Source organism: Cydia amplana, chromosome 17, assembly GCF_948474715.1.
Source record: "Cydia amplana chromosome 17, ilCydAmpl1.1, whole genome shotgun sequence".
Lineage (NCBI taxonomy): Eukaryota > Metazoa > Arthropoda > Insecta > Lepidoptera > Tortricidae > Cydia > Cydia amplana.
This window is the reverse complement of record NC_086085.1, coordinates 7970425-7992934: the sequence shown is the minus strand read 5'-3', so window position 1 is coordinate 7992934 and position 22510 is coordinate 7970425. Positions and strand designations below refer to the sequence as shown.

At 42.2% G+C, this 22510-nt stretch overlaps 3 protein-coding genes across 3 annotated transcripts in view; 1 reads left to right on the top strand and 2 right to left on the bottom strand.

The window, feature by feature from the left end:
- Positions 1 to 22510, bottom strand: part of LOC134655743 (DNA polymerase epsilon catalytic subunit 1) — a 47915-nt gene that overhangs the window by 2836 nt on the left and 22569 nt on the right. Inside the window, exons 22-43 of the mRNA XM_063511209.1 lie at positions 21883 to 22114; positions 20126 to 20284; positions 19424 to 19582; positions 19115 to 19202; positions 18240 to 18361; positions 16897 to 17129; positions 16407 to 16532; positions 15893 to 15983; positions 15234 to 15415; positions 14536 to 14732; positions 13707 to 13857; positions 12481 to 12636; positions 11546 to 11736; positions 10378 to 10522; positions 9689 to 9873; positions 8651 to 8775; positions 8415 to 8489; positions 7871 to 8031; positions 6903 to 7056; positions 6400 to 6578; positions 5216 to 5348; positions 4109 to 4291 (exon numbers count right to left, since the gene is read on the bottom strand). Coding sequence (XP_063367279.1) covers positions 4124 to 4291; positions 5216 to 5348; positions 6400 to 6578; positions 6903 to 7056; positions 7871 to 8031; positions 8415 to 8489; positions 8651 to 8775; positions 9689 to 9873; positions 10378 to 10522; positions 11546 to 11736; positions 12481 to 12636; positions 13707 to 13857; positions 14536 to 14732; positions 15234 to 15415; positions 15893 to 15983; positions 16407 to 16532; positions 16897 to 17129; positions 18240 to 18361; positions 19115 to 19202; positions 19424 to 19582; positions 20126 to 20284; positions 21883 to 22114 — 3412 coding nt within the window. The 3' untranslated portion in view covers positions 4109 to 4123. The remainder of the gene's footprint in view (positions 1 to 4108; positions 4292 to 5215; positions 5349 to 6399; positions 6579 to 6902; positions 7057 to 7870; positions 8032 to 8414; positions 8490 to 8650; positions 8776 to 9688; positions 9874 to 10377; positions 10523 to 11545; positions 11737 to 12480; positions 12637 to 13706; positions 13858 to 14535; positions 14733 to 15233; positions 15416 to 15892; positions 15984 to 16406; positions 16533 to 16896; positions 17130 to 18239; positions 18362 to 19114; positions 19203 to 19423; positions 19583 to 20125; positions 20285 to 21882; positions 22115 to 22510) is intronic.
- On the bottom strand, positions 43 to 2135 carry LOC134656145 (uncharacterized). Its single transcript, XM_063511669.1, has 5 exons — positions 1959 to 2135; positions 1820 to 1879; positions 1571 to 1744; positions 1333 to 1476; positions 43 to 564 (listed from the first exon to the last, which is right to left on the bottom strand). Exons 1-5 carry the CDS (start codon positions 2028 to 2030, stop codon positions 202 to 204), a joined length of 813 nt encoding a protein of 270 aa, XP_063367739.1. The 5' UTR covers positions 2031 to 2135; the 3' UTR covers positions 43 to 201.
- Positions 2447 to 4015, top strand: LOC134655955 (protein SEC13 homolog). Its single transcript, XM_063511469.1, has 2 exons — positions 2447 to 3093; positions 3394 to 4015. Exons 1-2 carry the CDS (start codon positions 2527 to 2529, stop codon positions 3763 to 3765), a joined length of 939 nt encoding a protein of 312 aa, XP_063367539.1. The 5' UTR covers positions 2447 to 2526; the 3' UTR covers positions 3766 to 4015.

Here is a 22510-nt window from a genome sequence, read left to right as displayed (position 1 = left end):
TTGGTGCCATTACCATACCTCCGGTAAAAATAAAAATGGATCTTTTTACATTAAAATCTTTATTGCCAACAATATATACAAAAGACATAACATTTTAATTTGTTTTTGTAAAACAATTGGAAGAGCATGTTAGCAGTGACCAATCAAATCCCAATTGGTTTTCAATGGTTCTACAATTTAAGTAACAAAGTGGTAAATGCTTCATGATGCCTGTATCTGCTTAGGCGATGGTCTCAGCGGTCTCAGTGCCAGGTTCTTAACTCCATTAAAGACTGCACTAAAGATAAAACTTAAAAACTTTATGGAGTTCTTAGCTGATAGGATAACTAAATCACCAACTAACTGCAATCCATTTCTCCAATATACAGTGTATATTGGGATAGGAGGCAGTTTCTCTGACCACACACCATTGCGGTACTTTTTGGCATGTTTTTCTGCTGACAATATGGCAGGTGCTAGTTTGGACTCGAGGGAATTCTTCCCAATACTTTGTGGTACAGAGGCTTTAGCAAAACCAAGTTCAACCAGCTTTTGGCCAATATCTAGAGTTTCCACTTCCTTAGTCTGAAAAAAAAAAGAAAATATCAGATTATTGACATGATCACTGTATTCACCTATTAAACAGAATTCATTTTAGTATAAGGTGGCCAGTAATTGATGATTTACCCCACTTATGTAACACTAATTACAAGGGATATATTGTATAAGAGTAATTAATTCTTGATTTTCAATCACTTTCAGTTTGATGGGTGATTGCCATTTATGGTTATTTTGTAGAATGCCTACAGGGAAATTGTCACTAATGTAACAAGGAAAATTTAGTACAAATATGAATATTAAATTGTACATTAATAAAAGGAAAGGCAGGAGACTTCTGCTTGTAGTTATAAGCTCTCATGAGACCAGCTCAGGTTTGTGGGAACAGTTTTTGGTAGTGACAGTCCAAAAGGTCTACAATTTGTACTAAATCACATAAAAAATATGGATTATAAATGACAAAGGTGGTAATAGCCTTGAGCAGAACATTGAGCATTTGCAGTTTATAAGCAGATTTGGTTAATTCACTGAACCTCAGTAGAGAATGCTCAGTAGAGTGTCTACTCAGAATATCTATTCAGAAAGAGTTGTGGAATGTTTTGGGCCCCATACAGACCTACAAGTGTATCAGCATGTTGAGAAGCCTAAGCTATGGTAGTACTATTGATTACTCAGAAGATACAAAAACACTAATTAAAATTGATATGGCAAAAAACAAAGTGTATTTATAGTTTACATAGATCAAGGTTGCACATATTGATCTATGTCCTGCCTTAAATTAAAACAAAAGATTACCTTGGATTGTTCTAAATGCAACTGAACAGTGGAAACCAGGCTGTCCTTGTCCATGGCTATGGGCTTCAGGGTGACCTTCTGATCTCGCGCCACACACTCTAACCAGTTGATAGCATTCCCACTCACTATGTCAACACCCCACAACTGGAAAAATGTGAAATAATTAATTTTTTTGTAATCTTGGCAGTTTTTCAAATGTGTCAAGCTCATACAAAATTATAGAGCATCGATACACAACCTTGACTGGCAGCGGCGGTTTACTGGAATGCCATAGTGGTAAGTAGATCGGTGCGCGGTGATCCACCAGTACCCTCAGGGGGGCGTGTTGTATACCGGCGTAGCGCCCTCGAAGCGGCTCATGCTGCTTGATGAAGTGGTTCGGGACTTGACTTGCTTTAGAAAACTTGCTAACCTGATTAAAAAAACATAATTCCAGTTATGTAACGTCGTTATAAATAAACAATTATGGTAGAAGATCTATATTTACCGGACGGATCTTATGCACCGAGACAGCGAGGCCTGCAGTGGCTAGTGCGTAAACCGCTATCTGTAGATAGTACAGGTATTGAATTAGTAGTTAAAAACAAATCGTTTATTTTGATGATCTTTGTGACCTATTTACATACATTCACCCCGCGGTAATCCTGTTGTAACAAATTGTTTAAACTGTGTAAATACCCGCTATCGGCTGCAGACATTTTGTCACTCAATAGTAAAACGAATTTTCATAGTTTAACAAGAATTAGCTCATTTATATTTTAAGATAAATCCAAGACAAGAAGATTGTCTAACTTGAACTTGACAATCAACTGACATTTGGGCCAGTATTGTAGATTGAGAAAAAAGGAATGCCACGTTTACCGATTTATATCCTCGAAAACTATTGTTTTTAATTTTGGCTGTATACATCAAAGAATATAATACTCTATACATGCATATACAGGTAAATTTGTAATAATAATAACAAAACAGCGTTGTTTCCTATGAGTCTAATGAGAAATCTGTTTAGAATACACAGAGGCCATACTGACTAGGAATAATAAAATTTAAAGATTTGTTATCGGTTTTTGTCAGTCTCAATTAATCAGTTGTTGTATAGCAACATTACATTCCACGTCAACTTTTTGACAGCTTGCTCGCGGATGCTGTTTGTACCTTAAATTCGTATTAATTTTAGAAAGAAAAACAATCAAAATGATTACTGTATTAAATACAATTGATACCGGTCACGAGGATATGATACACGACGCAGAGTTGGACTACTATGGGTTGAGACTAGCCACGTGTTCATCGGATAACTCGGTGAAGATTTATGACATCAAAAGCGGCGCCCAAACACTTGCAGCTGACTTGAAAGGACACTTCGGTCCCGTGTGGCAGGTGGCCTGGGCTCACCCGAAGTTCGGAAATCTGTTAGCGTCATGTTCCTATGACAGAAAAGTGATAATATGGAAGGAGACCGGGGAGTGGACAAAGTTGTACGAGTATACAGGTCACGAGAGCTCGGTCAACTCGGTGGCGTGGGCGCCTGCGGAGTATGGGCTCGTGCTGGCGTGCTGCAGCTCCGACGGCTCCATCTCCGTGCTGACGTACAACCAGGACGGAAACTGGGATGTGAAGAAGATATCCGGCGCGCATGCCATTGGCGTTAACTCCATAAGTTGGTGTCCTGCTATCTCTGCCGAACTTAATTTAGACCCACTTAATAATAAGGATGCACCCAAGAGAATTGTTTCTGGTGGATGTGATAATTTAATCAAGGTTTGTTCTCTTTCTATGTTTATATTATATTATCATCTCGCAATAGAATACTCATAATTTAGAAGCTTTTCTTGTTATAACAATGCAATCAATGCAAATTCTGCAACAATAATTTTTGTGACATTTGCACAAAAGAAAATACACACATACAAAAGGTGCTACCATGCATTATTTTATTAGGCATTATTGTTTACATGACAACTAATTTTGAGCATGTGTTACATAGATACTCCTGTTGCCAGTATCTTAGAAACATTACTATTGATAAGCGTATTAATACATACTGTTATCAATTTGTAGATTTGGAGAGAGCAAGGAGACCAATGGGTTGAAGAGAACCGCTTGGAAATGCACATGGACTGGGTGAGAGATGTTGCATGGGCACCTTCCCTGGGGCTACAGCGCTCCATGATCGCCAGCTGCTCACAGGACAAGAGAGTCGTCATCTGGACCAGCGACGATAATGTCTCCTGGACACCCACCATTCTGAATACATTTGATGATGTTGTGTGGAGCGTGAGCTGGTCTCTAACAGGCAACATCCTGGCTATCTCGGGAGGTGATAACAAAGTTAGCCTCTGGAGGGAGGGCAGCGATGGCCAGTGGGTGTGCATCAGTGAGGTAGCTAAGGGATTGGGACAGACGCCAAATGATGAGAGGAGTACACTTTAATCTTAAACTAATTGTATTACTAAATCTTGTTAAATATGTAATGATTTGCTAATAGTAATAATATTGTACTTTATAAAAGTTGTGTCTTTTTCACTGGAACCTCTTAAAAGTAAGAATAATGTTGCTTGATTATTATGAACATCTATTGAATCATGTTGTTTCATTTAACATTGTCAAAGCAAAGTGAATATTAAATATTGTAAATAATTAAACAAAAATTGAATTCAGCGATAAGAAGTACTTGCAATCTCTTTCTGAGAAACTTGAAAAAGGAAAATAATGGTACAGCATTAAAACTCAGTTTAAAAACTTAAACAATTTTATTTAACCTTATATTATTAACTTAATTATTTAAATATCACATGTTGTTTAGGTGGAAATCTATCAGTTCTAGCAGCAGCGGCATCTTGTAGTATTCTGCTATGGACTTGAAGGTCTCCAGCTGAGAGTGCACCTCCTTTACAGGCACAAGTGGCCCGAAGTCGCCCGCACAGTCACACACTGTTGACAGGTTCTCGCGTTTCACCTGAACAAACAATTATATAACTAGTTGTACTAATTAGTAATGATATAAATAAAAGATTACATATTGAAAAGACTACCTATAAAGCATTCCATAGGCTGTACCGTACAAACACATTTTATTTTGTGTATCAGAATTTTTTTTTTCATTTTTTTTTTCTACGCAAAATTTTGATTCTTTGTCTTGTCACAGATAATATAGGAATACTAATTACTATCTATCTACCTGCAAATCTTTAGAAAATTCGCGTTTGTATGGGACAACGATAGAAAAATTCGTGTATGGTCCTTTTAATCCTTCTCTGGAAATGACATGTAACTTATTCTGTGTCATGCGGGCTCAGCACGGTTCCATTTTTATCGACTATCACTATGCCCGTCACTTTCGCACTTACATACTTGTTAGAACGTGACAGGCATGGTGACAAACGATAAAAATGCGACCGTGCTACTAGGGCTGCTTTAATGATATAAATGGTTAAATATGCTTATTTTTAACTTATATGCAATTAAAATAAATTGAAATACCATTATAAAATTGCATGTTTAGGACAGTGAATTATCATTTTATCGACATGTAGTTATATAACTGTCCCATATAATAAACTCCAATTGAGAATAGTTGTATTGATGCCAATGGCCTATTTTATCATCAGCTTAAAATTTAAATGCAGCTGGGCATGAAAGATAATATGTAATATTGAATTGAATACACTACACGATCAGGAAGTATATGTAAAATACAACTGATAAAAACCGACCATACGTGTCCACGTAGATTGGAGGGTTCCTTACCTTAATATAATAGCTTCAAAAAGCCATACAAGAAAAAGGGCGTATTTTAGCGGCACTTACGTTGTTTTAATAAGAATGTTGTGAACCTTATAGCAAAGACATAAGGTCCACCAGTAAAGAGCGTTGTTAGTACCTGGTGGCAGCGGCTGCAGATGAGGTCCTGTAGGGTGTAGGCGAGCGCGCGCCGGTCCATGGCCTCGACGAGGCGCCACTCCAGCTCCTGGTTGTCGTAGGCGGCACCACACGTCGGGCACAGGCACACCGGGCTGTCGACGAAAAGGCAATTGTGTAATGTCAGGGGTATTTTTGAAACAATAGGGTATTTGACTACTAGACAAATCAGTTTCTTTTTACGAACTGTCAAAACGATTTTGCTACTATGGAATTTATATGAAACACTAGGGTGTGACGTCACAATCAAATACCTACTTAAAATAGTTTTATACGGGTTTTAAAATAGAAATTGTGTCTAAAAATAACTGCTGTCTACGTTTCTCTATTAATCTTCTGGTACTTTATTTCATGCACGGTGTAAAATAATTTATATTAAATACAGTCAAATACCCTATATATTTTAATCTGGAAATGGCGATAGTGATGTATTTTGTTCCTATGATGCTTGTCACAAGGGTTCTAATTTGAAGACTTTCTAAAAAAAGCGGCCAAGTGCGAGTCGGACTCGCCCATGAAGGGTTCCGTATTTAGGCGATTTATGACGTATTAAAAAAAACTACTTACTAGATCTCGTTCAAACCAATTTTCGGTGGAAGTTTACATGGTAATGTACATCATATATTTTTTTTAGTTTTATCATTCTCTTATTTTAGAAGTTACAGGGGGGGGGGGACACATTTTACCACTTTGGAAGTGTCTCTCGCGCAAACTATTCAGTTTAGAAAAAAATGATATTAGAAACCTCAATATCATTTTTGAAGACCTATCCATAGATACCCCACACGTATGGGTTTGATGAAAAAAAAAATTTTGAGTTTCAGTTCGAAGTATGGGGAACCCCAAAAATTTATTGTTTTTTTTCTATTTTTGTGTGAAAATCTTAATTCGGTTCACAGAATACATCTACTTACCAAGTTTCAACAGTATAGTTCTTATAGTTTCGGAGAAAAGTGGCTGTGACATACGGACGGACAGACAGACGGACAGACAGACAGACAGACATGACGAATCTATAAGGGTTCCGTTTTTTGCCATTTGGCTACGGAACCCTAAAAATGGCAAAACCTTTAAATATACAGGTATGCCTTGGCTAGCATTTGACACATAGGTTAGTCAGATGCACAGGGGTCGCTGTACACTTACACGTCGTCCACGGTGGCGATGTCGGTCTCGCGGCACAGGTCCAGGTCGCGGCAGTGGTTGCACACCTTGCAGATGAGCTCGGTGAGCACGCAGCTGGCGCAGGGGTCGCGCCACTCGGCCGCGGCGCTGAACTCGCCGACCCCGATTAGCCGGAGCAGGTTGCGACGAACCAGCGTTATCTAAAAGAAAAGTGAATAAGCTAAAGTCTATTTTTTAATTCGGTAGACTGAAATGACAGGTCATAGTATGAACATAAAATGTCATTTTATACTATGAACTGTCATTTCAGTCAGTATTTTTTAATTCGGTAGACTGAAATGACAGTTCATAGTATGAACATAAAATGTCATTTCATACTATGAACTGTCATTTCAGTCTACCGAATTAAAAAATAGACTTTAAATAGGCGGATAAGAACGAAACAAGCAACTCCGTGACTTCTCATTCAGTTAGTTCTTTCAGTTGAAGACAGGAAAATTCGTTTAAAGATCAAATTTAGTTACCTGTTCGTCCAGCTTGGGGTCGAGCGAGATGACCTTGCAGAGCGCGTTGACGAACTGCAGCGCGGGCGTGTGCTGCGCGCCGCGCCGCCCCGGCCGCGCCTCCACGTCGCCCGGCTTCAGTACCGGCATGCGCGTGTGGATCTTTTCTGTCATCCTGAGGAGATCATTGGTTATCTTACTGCAGCTGACCATACTATCTCGATTCTCGCTCTAACTAAACTCGCTAAAGGATTCAGAAAAGGGTGAGCGATGGACAGCATGAAACTCAGTAATAATAAAGCTCACGTTACGTGAGCTACGTGAGTCACGTAGTATTTACAAGTGCGGTGCGCCAATACATGGAGAAGTGTTCGTAAACGCCTCGTGTAAGATTTTTTCCGTTGTTTTTTTTTTAGGGTTCCGTAGCCAAATGGCAAAAAACGGAACCCTTATAGATTCGTCATGTCTGTCTGTCTGTCCGTCCGTATGTCACAGCCACTTTTCTCCGAAACTATAAGAACTATACTGTTGAAACTTGGTAAGTAGATGTATTCTGTGAACCGCATTAAGATTTTCACACAAAAATAGAAAAAAAAACAATAAATTTTTGGGGTTCCCCATACTTCGAACTGAAACTCAAAAATTTTTTTTTCATCAAACCCATACGTGTGGGGTATCTATGGATAGGTCTTCAAAAATGATATTGAGGTTTCTAATATCATTTTTTTCTAAACTGAATAGTTTGCGCGAGAGACACTTCCAAAGTGGTAAAACGTGTGTCCCCCCCCCCTGTAACTTCTAAAATAAGAGAATGATAAAACTAAAAAAAATATATGATGTACATTACCATGTAAACTTCCACCGAAAATTGGTTTGAACGAGATCTAGTAAGTAGTTTTTTTTCTATACGTCATAAATCGCCTAAATACGGAACCCTTCATGGGCGAGTCCGACTCGCACTTTGCCGCTTTTTTTCGTTTTGTACTCACTGAAACAGTTTCTGCGCGATCTCGCCAGCCAGCAGGTTGGCGAGGCCGCCGGTCTGCGCGGCGGCGGCGCCCACGAAGCCGCCGACGGCCGCCGCGAACGGCTCGCGCACGCCGCGCGGCAGGAACAGCGCCAGGTTCCAGTTCATCACGATCATGCCCTCCTGATACACACAATACCAGCTTATTTATACCTTGTAAGTGAAACTTTACATACTATAGATGGTAATTTGTAAGACCGGAAGTGAAGCGATCGTTTAATAAAGGTCAAGAGGTTACTGCCGTCAGCTATGAAAAAAATGGGGAAGGAGATCCTTTTAGTGATTTAAAAAAGTTATACATATTAATTATTACTCAAGTAATTCAGTGAATGATCTTGAAATTAAGTTTGTCTTGAATGATGTAAATAGCACACTTTCTTTTATGGTAAAATTTCGTAGACGTCCTTGGGTGGTCCTAACAAAAATAGGAAACGTGTTCCATAGTCATTACTCATTACACCTACAATGAATCAAGTCATATCAATCTCTTTTTAGACTAAACAGACCTCATCTTCTGCATTCTCGTCCGCTGGCGGCAGCTGTGAAGAACCAACTTCAACGAGACCCTCTGGTAATTTACCCTGGCAAATAAAAAATACATATTAAAAATTTAGTTTTTATTCTAACAATTGCTAAAACTAATAACAGAGCTGGACTCACAGGACCATACATAATTGGCTTTATCTGGTTGCAATAAGATTTGACGCGAATGGTGAAAGTAGAGTATTGTATGGTGGGATACCTGCACGCCGGCATGGTTGGCGGGGTCGAGCCACAGCAGGTAGCTCCAGCACTGCTTGTAGCGGATGTCCACGCCGTGGAACAGCTCCTTGTTCCGGATGCTCTGCACCACGAACTCTACGTAACCTAGAGGACGATTTAAATTAAACTTTATTGCACAAAACTAAAAAATTCAACCAAAGGGCTAAACATGCCGAAGGTATTCGTCAGGCCTTGATCTCGAGTTGAGGAATCGCGGTGACTCTATAGGACATAAACTTAAATAAACAAATTAAAATATTTTCTGAAAATAATTTAATTTAATACTTAAATACTTCTATAGGACATTAGGACATGACGCTGAACGTAACATAAAGCGTCAACTGAATACCAAATCCTAAGAGTAAGTGTAAGGCCTGAGTGGACGCTCGAGGCGGAGCGTTCGGCGGGACGTGCAGCGTGAAGTCGGGCTCACAAGTAATTTGAGCAGCGTGCACTAAGGCCGCTCCTCCTATACGCATTTGTTTAACATGCACGCCGCACGCCCCGCCCCGCTGCACGCCCAACTCGAGCGTCCACTCAGGCCTTACACTAAAGGCTTGGCCAGACACAGAGCGCGACGCAGCGACGCGTCCGCGCCGCGCGACCACGGCACATGCTAACAGGTTACCGACGTCAAACAGACTGCGTCCCGCCGGTATCATGCCCCGCTTCTGTCGCGCCCCGCGCCGCGCGGCCCCTTGCGGCCGCGCAGCGCTGCGCCGCGCGGACGCGGCGGGCCACCGCGTTGCGCTGGGTCACATCAGTCGGATCGGACGTTAGGCAGCGAGCGGTGGCGCGCGCGATGAGGGCGTGTTGAGAGCGCGGTCCGCGCGCGCCCTGTTTGAACAGTCATCGCGTCGGCATCACGCGGCGCTGCGTCGCGCCAAGTCGCGCTCTGTGTCTGGCCAAGCCTTAAAGGGGGCCTTATCTACAAGCGATTCTGCCACTAGAAGTTATGCAATATTTAGCAAAGGGATAAAAAAACAATAGGTCACGAAATGTCACTTTCTGGACTTACCTATACCATCCATAACCGATTTCTTCTTAGTGCATAACAGTATCTTGTTGAAGTCCGCGTACACTATGACAGACCCTAGCCGCTTGAACTCTGCTACCAGCATAAGGAACAGTTTCTTCATCAGCCCGTACAGCGTGCGTCGCAATGCTGGGTCGTAGAGGAGCGACGTTGGGGTTTTTAACCATCTGAAATTGTTATTAGTGATGTAGTATGTGGTATGGAAACTCCCAAATGAGTAAAAATCATATTTTTCAACACTTTATAGCAAGGTATAGTCAGAAAAATAATTAGTTTAGCACATTTGCATACATATTTGTACAGTCGCCATCAGATATATCGGAGCGGTCAAGGCGCTCACAAATATCTGAACACGCCTATATTGTCAAGGCGTTAGAGTGCGTGTTCAGATATTGTGAACACCTTGGCCGCTCCGATATATCTGATGGCGACTGTACGCAAAGAAAGAGAGTTTTTTATTTGTAGTTTCATTGCGGTTGACTACCTACTCCTAAGTTAGGTATTAGCGTAGGTTCTAGTATTTATAGCAGCGACCACTAACTGATTTACCAACCCTTTTGCGATTCGAACCCCGATCCCATCAAACATCAAGTCAAGTTTGCAAGTGATGTGATCACAAGTTGCCCACATAGACAGACACAAAGCTACATTAAATTAGAAGAAAAACAAACCTGTAGAAGTGTGTAATCTGGTAATCGGCGAACACGTTTTTATACACCGTGACGTCCCTAAGCCAGGACGCTATCATCGTTCGCAGTACTCGGAAGGCGGCGCTGCACTGTGCTGTTTCGTCGTACGCTACCGACGCGTTCAGGCCTGTGAACATCGTGAAGGCTGTGAGAAAAGGATGGCGATAAAGGGTAGAAGCTCGAAGCAGATCTTTATCGCTAGTCATAGACACAATTTTGTTGACCTTTTTAAGCATTGCAAACATTGACATATATATCTAGGGACTGGTTTTACGGGCAATAATAATGAGGCATGACAGGGGCCAGTACAGCGGTGTGAAATCGCTACAACGCGATTGGTTGATGAGTTCGCATCACGCGCGCGATTGGTTGACGAGTTCGCATTACGCACGCTATTGGTCGCAACTAGTCGCGTTAGACTGCACGATTGGCTGGAATTCGTGTGTAGCACCGCTGAACTAGTACGATGTTTAGTGCCCCATTAGCCCGTCCTTAGATATTATACGTCAATGATTGCAAAGGCATAAAGTGTGAACGAAAAGGCACGGCGTAACATTTTGCGTGCATTAAGATATACCTTGAAGATGTACAATTTTGAATTTAATTTTAAGAATAAGTGAAACAGTATCTGTTAACTAACTACTTATAATGGTTATTTGTACAACAAGAGATCAAAGTTTGATATTTCTTCGAGTGCTTATTTTGAGTCCCGTGCAAGCGAAAGATTCTATGATAGATTCACGAGCGTAGCGAGTGAATCTAATTTAGAATCTTGAGCGTAGTAAGGGACTCAAAAGCGCACGAGATGTAAATAACTTTGATCTCGTGTAGTACACAACATTTTTCACCTCAGCAGTGAGAACATATTAGAGAACCCGAAAAATGTATTCCTTCTTCATCACTTACCTCTATTCACTCATGTTTTCTTAAGATATACCAACAATTAAATTTTCACCTCAGCAGCTCGAACAAGGGTACTTTGCTACTTAAAAACAGTAAGCAAAATCGCATTTTGCTCACTGAGTGAGCAAAATCGCATTTTGCTCATTTTGTCCCACTCAGTGAGCAAAATGCTATTTTGCTCACTGTTTTTAAGTAGCAAAGTACCCTCGTTCGAGCTGCTGAGGTGAAAATTAAATTAAAATGTCACCCATAGGATCGTGAGGCTGTCCCCGGCTGAAGGCGGTGGCCGCGCTGGTGCCCTCGTGCTGCAGGATGTGCTGCGCCTGCAGCAGCGCGCACACGCACAGCGCGTCGCTCCCCAGCTCCACGCACACCGAGTCGTACGCGCCCGACGCGTTGTGCGTGCAGCCGGACAGCTCCTCCACTTCGCTTACTAGTCTGCAATACATACTCATAGGTCAATTCACATTCATTCACAGACAATGAGTGGGTAAAATCTATAAATGTAAGTACCAAACATAAACAATTGTTGGTCTAGTCTACTGGAGAGAAATGAGTGGACTGTATGTAAAAATATATTAAAAACTACAAATTGACCGTTACAATAAAATCAGAGCGCGGCGCGTACAGTCTATCGCGACTATCGCGAGCGGAACGGGCGCGAGCCGTCGTGTTTCGTGTGTCGCGGTTGGTGGTTCTGCTCCGAGCGTCCAGGGCTGAAGATGCGCTGGTGCTATCAGCACCAACAATATTCCTTCTGTTGGTGCTAAAAGGTCCTAAAATAAAAGCTCTGTCAGCCTTGACTGAAATATAAACCTCGGGCTCTCATACTCAATGGAGATGCACGATGCAAGGTTCTTTTCAGGTCGTCTGAGTCCACTCGCGCCCCTTTTAGAGTAAAGGAGTAAAAAAAAAAAAACCCATTCCACCAAGATGGCGTGACGCCGGCCCTGCTTTTTACTAGTCTAAATTTAGATAAAATTTCAGGGGAGGAGAGACGTTAAGGAAACAACGCACTGCATGCAACTGTATGTATAGGTGAACCAGGATCTATTGAGGGTGCGCCATGTTGCGGAATTTCACTGGAACTAATTTTTTCATACTACACTGAATTGTCACCCTATACATGAGAATAACAGCGCCCTCTTGACAATTATCATATATTACTGGTCAGGCTATAACCTGTTGTCGTCGGTCTCGCGGCCGCCCAGGTCGGGCCGCTCCAGGTTGGAGGCCCACAGCACGAAGTTGTGCTTGACGAGGTGCCGCGCGTAGAACAGGTCCGCGCCGAACAACGTCGGGTCCGCGGGCAAGTTGCCCAGGGGCACGTGGAAGTATCTGCGAGACACAGTTCCGATATCAGAAATTCTGGTAAAAGGCGATATTGTAAAAAAGCTTAAACAGACGTATTTTGTTTTTTTTTTTTTTTTTTCATTTATTAAAGTTCTAAACAATTAAATGGGTCGCAGAGTTTCAAGTATCTTAACTGTTAAGCCAAAAATGGCTTGTTTACAGCTAGAGTTCGGACTAAATGCACTACATAGGCGTACGAAAGCCATGTTACTCTAAATTTAAAGTTAAAGGTGACTAAACGTAGGTGACTAAACGTTTTGCGCCTTTATAAATCGAATATAAAACTAACGGATTGGCGGATTACGACAATAGGATTTTAATTACCTACATTTGTTTGTTAGTTATGGATAAGCCTGCAAAAAACGTCCTGTTCCTGTAGGGTGACTTTAATATTCTACGCTAGCATCTGCGCGTTCTACCCCGTTCGTCTTTGTGGAAGTACGAGTATAGTTAACTTACACAGTATGACAATCAACGAAACATAAGATGGTTAACCGTTTCGTTGAGTGTTCCATTTTCGATTTTTTTTGGCTGTGGCGGCGAACAATGATTACATGACACGACAGGCGTGCCTTATGCCATAGAATATGATGGGCATGATGGCACGGATCTATATCTGAATCCCTAAAGTCTTTTCTCCTATCTTTGCATTCCCTAATATTGTTTGTCATAATGATCAGTTGTCCTAACACTAAAAACCCTAATTTTGGTTTTCCTAATTATTGATTGCTTATCTTAATGTTATTAAGCTAATTTTCTTTTTTGCGAGGGTCGCAGTTCTAACCCTAACCTAACCCACTTTTGTGGCAGCAAGTTCTAAAACCTAACCATTTTTCAGAACCTTACATTATGGAAAATAATCGTTATGATAATTGATCGTTAGGGCATGTGCCCATTAGGACAAACCAATTAGGGCAAGTGACTTTAGGACAAACGTAGTTAGGGATTCAGAATGACACCCGATGGCACGCATATCGTGTCATACGCCACACGTTAAAAACATTGATGACACGCCTGTCGTGCCATCCGCACCGAATCGGTTAATAAGCGATGACCTGCACTGCTCCTTGGTGAGCGCGAGCACGGAGTCGAGGTTGAGGTAGTGGCGCACGAGCGTGCGCGCGCCCACGCGCTGCCACTCCAGCGTGCTGTACAGCGTCTCCACGTCGCGCACATGCAGCGGGACCAGCGGGAACTCCGATACACCTGATTTATAAAAAAAAAAAAAACAAAATTAAAAGTTATAGATGGTCAAGCAAATCTTGTCAGTAAAAAAGGGCGAGAAATTCAAATTTTCTAGAGAAATTTAATTAATTAATTTAATTTTCAAATTTGCCGCCTTTTTCTACTGACAAGATCTGCTTGACCAAGTATATTTATTAAGGTAATTGTTTCGTTTTAACAATACAGTTAATGGAGTCTCCTAGTAACTAGTAAGTATAATATACCTGTGACAGGTGACCCCGCTCTTCCCAGCCAACATTTTGGTTCTAACAATTTAAGTCGATATAAATTTAATTTTATGTAATTTAATTAAGTTTAGTATACTCTAATCTAAAAAAAACTACCTTAAACTAACTTAAGCTAAAATATAATGTTTTTTTAAGTGTGTGTGTGTGATTATTAAACTTCATTAATTGTGATGTTGTTACGTCATAATTCTGTGGCAAGAGGATTCATTCCTCGCATCATTATACATACTTTAAATGTCTGATTATATCAGCAGTTGAAAAACGACCGAAGCTGTGCTTACGACGCTGAACGACCCGTTGAAAGTAGAGTCTTATGGACGCTGGATGCTACATTTAATTAATTTAATCAGACGCGCGTTTGAACAAAAACCAAGGCTACTAGACAGTACCGCTGCACTCGAGCCATTCTTACCAGGTACTAAGGCCAGCAGCGCAGGCACGCTGTGAAGAGTCTGTAAAGCTAGCAGCGTGGGCCCGGAGTGTTCCTCGCGGTAACGTTGCAGCGCCCGGCCCAGTCTTCGGTATACTGCGCGAGGCTCCGTCTCCACAGCCACCTCCCAGGTGAGATCGGTGCTTGGGAGGGTACTCTCGTCTGTGCCCAGGTTGATTCTGCGGAAATAATTATACTGTGATGAATTGATGATAGAGTAAGCGTGGGTAATGGCACACCTCGTAATAATGATTTTAGACAAATCGGCACACCACAAATGTGCTTGTGAAGTGCGAGAGGAGTTTAGCTGAAGTTGATGGCGCTTTACGACGCCATATTTTTGTAGTAACTGGATTGTTAAACGCCAATTTTTGCCAACAGTTTGGAATTATTAAGAGTAGTATTAGATATTTGTTTAGTGTATTTATCTAGTTTTAAAGTTACTTTTATTTTCGTGCATAAATCGTACGAACGTCATTAAGACGAACTCAAACTGCCGTTATTTTACTGTTTCTAATTCCATCACTTCGGTTGAACCAGTAGTACAGTCAGCAGCAGAAGTATCTAAGCGGGCAAGGTGTTCAAAATGACCTTGACAACATCATTCAACGTCGCGTCAAGATCATTTTGAACACCTCGCCCGCTTGTCAACTTCTGCTGCTGACTGAACCAGTACTCACTTGGCGGTAGTCTCGGTGGCGAGCAGCGTGTGCATGTTGGGCACCTGGTTGGTCTTGACGGAGTCCTGCACCACGACCAGCGCCCGCTTGGTGGGCCCGAGCACCAGCGCCCACATGCTGCGCGTTGAGTTCAACGCTGAGTGTTGGTATAGGTAGATGTGTTTTAGCGGTGATACGCCGTTCTGTAAGATAATGGAGGTTAGGAAAAACGATACAAACATGTCCTAGTTAACTCGCTAATGAAGGGTTTGGAACCACTATACACAATAGGGTATTTTCCTACTAGTCGAATCAGCTTCTTCTTTAGAACTGTCAAAACGATTTGCTAATATGGAATTTATATGAAACATTACAACGTGACGTCACGGTCAACTCACTTACTTTTTATATTTCTATCCGATTTATTAAATAGAACTCGTGTTTAAAAATAACTGCTATCTATGTTTTTCTAGTAATTATCTGATGCTTTATTTCATGCATGATGATGCATGGTGTGAAATAATTTATTTTATATACAGTCAAATACCCTATTATTACCACAGCAACCGGTAAATACTGAAAAGTAAACTCGTCCTTGAGGAATTATTCCTTTAATTCGTCAATCACTTGATTTAAATTACAAAACCCATACGAGGCAATAGATTTTCTTGTTTTCTTACTTGTTTCTGAAGATAGGGTTGATGGGCGACGCTTTTGAACTGCAGTTGGCTCAGCGTGAAGGAATCCGAGTTCGATCCTAGCTGGATAAGTCTGTCAACATGAAAAAATAACAATTATTATCATGAATATTACATTTTAGTGGAACATTTTTAGCGTTAGTCATATAAAGTCACATAGCGTAACATAACTTGACCGTAAATTATTTTAAACATAAATTAGTTCAATTTAGGTAGTTAATAGAATAAACAGCCATTAGGATCTATCGTGAATATGGCGCATCTGTTCTAAAATGTGCTATGCAGAATAAATTAGATAGCTGGAGTTAAGAGGCCCAAATGGTTAGCCCCTGCGCCTAGGTTCTTGATTTACTGGTCAATCGCGAGTTCTCAGTTCGGGCCAAATAAGCCAATATTCTAGTTCAGTGTTTTTCAAACTGTGGGTCGCGACCCCCTGGGGGGTCAAAACACTGTTCTAGTTCATAATAATCGTAGGTTATAAAGTTAGAGGGCGTACCGCCTCGCCTCGTCCGGGTCCACGGTGCAGATGCAGCCCAACTGCACCAGCACGCGGAACTCCAGGCTCATCTGCGTCTCGTAAATGCCTTCGATCTCGGGCGCCGACAGCTCCGCCATCAGCTCCCTGTAACAAGGTAGGATATAGCCATCAAACGAATTGCAACCCTATCGCCATAGCTAGAACGTTCAAAATTATTAACGAGATAAATAGTATCCTTTGACACATTGTCCAATTTTATTTTAGCTAGATTGCCGCTAGTCAGTACCAAAGTCCTAGGTAATTGTCAATTAACAATTCGGGAATCCTATCTCGAAAGACATAGGATGCTATAATTATCAGATAAAATGTACCTAATGTAATTTGAAAAAAAAATGTGCTGGCACACACCTCTAGTAAAAAGAACTGTAACTGATTGTGCCAGGTTATCGCAACTGTACCGGGCGAGCTACTTGAACGTTCTTCTAGTGACGTGGTCAAGTTGACTTACTCCTGGTGTTCCCTGTAGAGCTGCTCACTAACGCTGTACTGGTACAAGTGTAACACAGGATGCGCTCGCGGCAGTACGCGGGAGCACTTGCGCCAGTACTGGCTCGTGTCGGTCGAGCGAGCTACTCGACTGTTCACGTAGAAGATGCGCGGGACTGTCAGCTTGATCTGGTGGAGGTCTGAGCCGACTAGCGCCCAGAGGCGGAAGAGACCGGGCTCCGAGGTTTCAAGGACCTGAAAATAAGTGTGTCAATTTTGAACCATAGGGTCTTATACCGTCAGATGACAAGCAAACGTCACTAAGTACCACCACAAGTTCATAGCCATAGTTAACCATATTAGTACGAAAAGAAGGTTGATTTTTGTTTAAATATTTTATAGTAATTAGTGACTTTTGCTTGTCACCTGACGATACGTACTTGTAGAACTTCATTTAGGTTATTTCAAACCCCTCAACTCCCACTATCGCGATGTCATGTCGGCAGAAAAGTTGCCTCTACCTTCCGCCACGGCGACATCGGTCCAAGCTATTTCATAGAAAATATATGACAAACGAAAAAACGCATAAGTTAAACATATTTTAAATTTAGAAGAACTGGGAGTCTTGGGTTTAAAAGTCGGTTGCACCAAACTGTTCGTATCGTTAAAGAGTTCGCTAAATTTATATGTATGGAAAGTTTCATACGAAAGCGCCGGGGCGCGCCGACTGACGTTGATCAGTCAAATGTGGTTGGTGCAACTGGCCCTAAGTGTAAGGCCTGAGTGGACGTTCGAAGCGGAGCATTCGGCGGGGCGTGCAGCGTGGCGTCGGGCTCACAAGTAGGGTTGCCAGATGGCCGGGATTTGGCGGGATTCTCCCGATTTTTAGTATGTGTTCCCGATTCCCGACAAAGTGGAAACTGTCCCGAAAAACAGCTTCACGTTATAAAACAATAATTTCAAGTTCCTAACTCGAGCGAGCGAGCGACCCGCGTCGAGCCCGTCAACGCGACATGGCGAGATTGGACAGAGCAGCTGACGTAGTGCCAATAATCTAAAATATCGTTGTTATTAATACAATTACTTTAATTTGAATGATTATTTTTTCCCGATTTAAGTCCTAAAATCCCGAAAAAAAAATATTTTTTCCCGATAATAGCGCCTTTCGATCTGGCAACCCTACTCACAAGTAATTTGAGCAGCGTGCACTAAGGCCGCTCCTACACGCTTGCATTTGTTTAACATGCACGCCGCACGCCCCGCCCCGCTGCACGCCCAACTCGAGCGTCCACTCAGGCCTTACACTAAGTGTACCAAATTGTCAAATATAAAAATGATCTGGCAGTGGAGAAACGGCGCACACACCTGAATGATCTGCCACGGCGTGTTGAGCAGAGTCCGCTGCGCGCGCTTGATGAAGCTGCCGAGCGTGGCGGCGGGGCCCAGGCTGCGCGGCGCCGCCGCGGGGCTCTCGTTATCCATTCTACCTGTAAAGATCGGTTTTCCTAGGATAGCGTTGCCGTCATATAGCGGCCGTCTCCATACTAAATAATACGGCTAAATATGGATGTCGTAGTATTTGTATGGAGACGGCCGCTATATGACGGCACCGCTTTCGGAGGAAACCAAAGCTTTAACACATTACCTGTCATCATCACTGTGCTTGTGTGATTGTGATTATCATTGCTGTTAAGTTCGGTTTTCCTAGGATAGCGGTGCCGTCATATAGCGGCCGTCTCCATACTAAATGATACGGCTAAATATGGATGTCGTAGTATTTGTATGGATACGGCCACTATATGACGGCACCGCTTTCGGAGGAAACCAAAGGGATCATATGCAGTAGCGGTTGCAAACGCGGCAAGCCGCAAATTTGAATGTAGTACCCGTCGTACTGAAATTGTAATGGAATTGCGGCGCCGCAGTTGAAACCGCAAGTGCATTAGTAGTGTTAATCTTTTGTATCTGCCGTAACCTATCCTTGTTTCGTACATTAAGGCCCGTCTCCATATTGCGCGGCAAACTATCGAACATTGGCTCGCGAGGCAGCCGCACGCAATGGATACCGGGTTGGATGCCGCGCAATATGGAGACAGGCCTTTACGTAAGTAATAAATGAATTACGTGTGTAGTTTAGGCTTAATTAGTTTTAGATGTGTGTGTGTGTGTGTGTTTTATTTTATTTTGTATGTTTGTGACATGTACGATTACACCGTATTAAACAATTTGAATTGAATTACCTCGTTTGCTCCTGTTAGACATTTTTCGCTGCTCTATTTGCCATTTCCATTTCTTCTTTTGAAACAAGATCCAAGCTCTTCGTTCTACCTGTAAATATTTTTTTTTGTTACACTCCAAATGTTTTGAGCGAGTAATAGATATTAAAATATAATTAAAAACTTGTCTAACTTTGTCTTAAAGGTCACTTATATGTATTCGTATTCTTACCGTACCCAGATGGACCATAACCATATAGTTTTGGCGATATTTTCTATGGTCACCTCTATACCCTATAGACGTATGACGTATAACTAAATGCTGTATTTTACCCGCGTGGTCCCAAAAGGCGGTGGCGGCCCGAAGGCCTCCCGCCAAGTAGCGGCTTCCTTCACAGGCGACTCCTCGCGTTTTCGCTTCACTGTCACCATGGGGCGGGACGGGCGGGGCGTGTCGTCTTTGCCGATATCCTCCATGTCCATTTCGGTGTCCTGTATAATAAGTTCAAAGTTACAATGACGTAGATTTTTTTTATTTATGAAAAAAAAAATACAAATTTACCGCCTCTAGAGTGATTCGTATTGCGGTTTCGGGACGCCGCTCTCTGGCAACTCAGTTATCAAAACTTACCGATTTCGACCAATACTTCCATCGAATCCTTCAGTGTTACATGCGATAGTATAAGAGGAGTGGCATCAAGCGGCATCTTCTACCCTAATAGTGCTACTGTACTAGAATATCTAGAATTGACATTGCCTTTGACATCTTAAATTGTTATCAGTCAACATCACATCAGTAAAATGCGATACCCCATACTAAATTAACTTTTAACCCACTTTTTACTAAAACTAAAAAATCTTATGCCTGATTTTTCGATATATTGTCAATTAGCCACTACAATCCTACCAAAAAAAAATGTGGTGTTTTAAACTAAGCAGACCCAGGACATACAATGAGAGAAATCTAATACAAATTATCCATCATATTTTAGTTTTTTAGTTAGTAAAAGAGACGGTTGGGCCAGGTATTCTCACCATATTCCCATCGTTTTCATTAGTGGCATCGGGCCGCTTTTCCTTGGGTTGCGCGGTGAACATGTCCGTGATCTTCCTGGTCTTGAACTTGTCGGTCTTGGCCAGCATCTTCTTGTGCAGCCAGTCGGGGTACTGCACGCGCGGGACCGGGTTGTCCAACTAGTTACGTGAGAGAATTATGCTTATAGTTCGTTTTTTTAGCATTAGAAATAAGGTAAACAATCTTGATGTGTCTATTAATTGAAAAACACATTTTAAAAATAAGTTACGGTAAATATGTAACAATTATGAATCTAATACGGTCTTTTATAGTCTTCTGCTTTCATAAGTAATAGTTATTGATTTTTAAAAAGTGTTTTTCAATTAAAAGACATGTCAAAAACGCTTACTTTCTTTCAAGTTCTTTCTAATGCTAAAAAAAACGCACTATAGTTTATGGACATCACTACATAGTATAAAACAAAGTCGCTTCCCGCTGTCTGTCTGTCCCTATGTATGTTTAGATCTTTAAAACTACGCAACGGATTTTGATGCGGTTTTATTAAATAGTGATTCAAGAGGAAGGTTTATGTATAATTTGTTAACCCGTGCGAAGCCGGGGCGGGTCGCTAGTTGTAAATAAGGCAGATAAGGGTTGTTTTTTTTTTTCAGAAGTATAAAATCTAGTAAAGAAGTCACAGCCGCTATTCGGTGAACGGTGCATCAATAGGCGTTTACGCTGGCCGTTTTTTGCGTGAGGCAATTTCCTCGCGCGTATGCTCGTTCTGTGTGGACCCGGCTAATGACTGCGAAAAATCCAGTCTAAGGATTGGATTATCAAAAGCGGACTCTGGCCCATTCAGGAAGCGAAAGAGTGCTAAGATGAGAAGGAGAATACATATTACTCGTAGCACCCAGTAGAGTGCTACGGCAGACTTTTGCTTTTTAGGGTTCCGTACCCAAAGGGTAAAAACGGAACCCTATTACTAAGACTCCGCTGTCCGTCCGTCCGTCCGTCCGTCTGTCACCAGGCTGTATCTCACGAACCGTGATAGCTAGACAGTTGAAATTTTCACAGATGATGTATTTCTGTTGCCGCTATAACAACAAATACTAAAAACAGAATAAAATAATGATTTAAGTGGGGCCCATACAACAAACGTGATTTTTGACCGAAGTTAAGCAACGTCGGGCGGGGTCAGTACTTGTATGGGTGACCGTTTTTTTGCTTATTTTGCTCTATTTTCTGTTGATGGTGCGGAACCCTCCGTGCGCGAGTCCGACTCGCACTTGGCCGGTTTTTTCATGCACAAGATCCAATCAAAAAAATAATGGGTTGTCCTATGATATCGAGCTTTAATATTACTCCTCAAACAAACGACATTTCAAAACACTTGTTAATATAAGTTTAGAGGTGTTACCCCCTGCGCTGGTGCGCTAAGCGCTGGTGGCCTAGCGGTAAGAGCGTGCGACTTGCAATCCGGAGGTCGCGGGTTCGAACCCCGGCTCGTACCAATGAGTTTTTCGGAACTTATGTACGAAAATATCATTTGATATTTACCAGTCGCTTTTCGGTGAAGGAAAACATCGTGAGGAAACCGGACTAATACCAATACGGGCCTAGTTTACCCTCTGGGTTGGAAGGTCAGATGGCAGTCGCTTTCGTAAAAACTAGTGCCCACGCCAATTACTGGGATTAGTTGCCAAGCGGACCCCAGGCTCCCATGAGCCGTGGCAAAATGCCGGGACAACGCGAGGAAGTAGAAGAGATGTGTTACCCCCTGCATGGCGGCCGGGATGGTGATGATCTTCTGTATGGCGCCGCTGAGCCGCTCGATGTAGTAGGGCCAGTCGAGCACGTCGCGGATGTCGAGGTGCTCGCTGACGCTGGAGTCCTTGAGCCAGCGGCGCAGGTGGTGGCGCCGCACGCCGGCCGGGGACTGGAAGATGGCCAGCGGCACCGCGCGCTCCGTCACCGGCGCGCCTTCCGGCTTGCGCGATATTATGAATCTGACGGTTATGTATTAAATATATTAAAAACGGGTCACTCTCGTATTTTAAGTCGAAAAACGCTCGACATGTTTCACTTCGTACCGAGAAGTGTCATCAGGAGCTTGCTTTTACGGTGACGGACCGGCGCAGACTGCGGGCCGCAGCTCTCCACGCCCGATGACTCGGGCCCGGAATATATTTAATATGTCTTTGTCTCACGGAAGTTTTGTTATTAAAACTGACGGTTATGTGCTTATGTTATTTATAAAAAACTTTATTAACTTCAAAAAAGCGGCCAAGTGCGAGTCGGACTCGCCCATGAAGGGTTCCGTATTTAGGCGATTTATGACGTATTAAAAAAAAACTACTTACTAGATCTCGTTCAAACCAATTTTCGGTGGAAGTTTACATGGT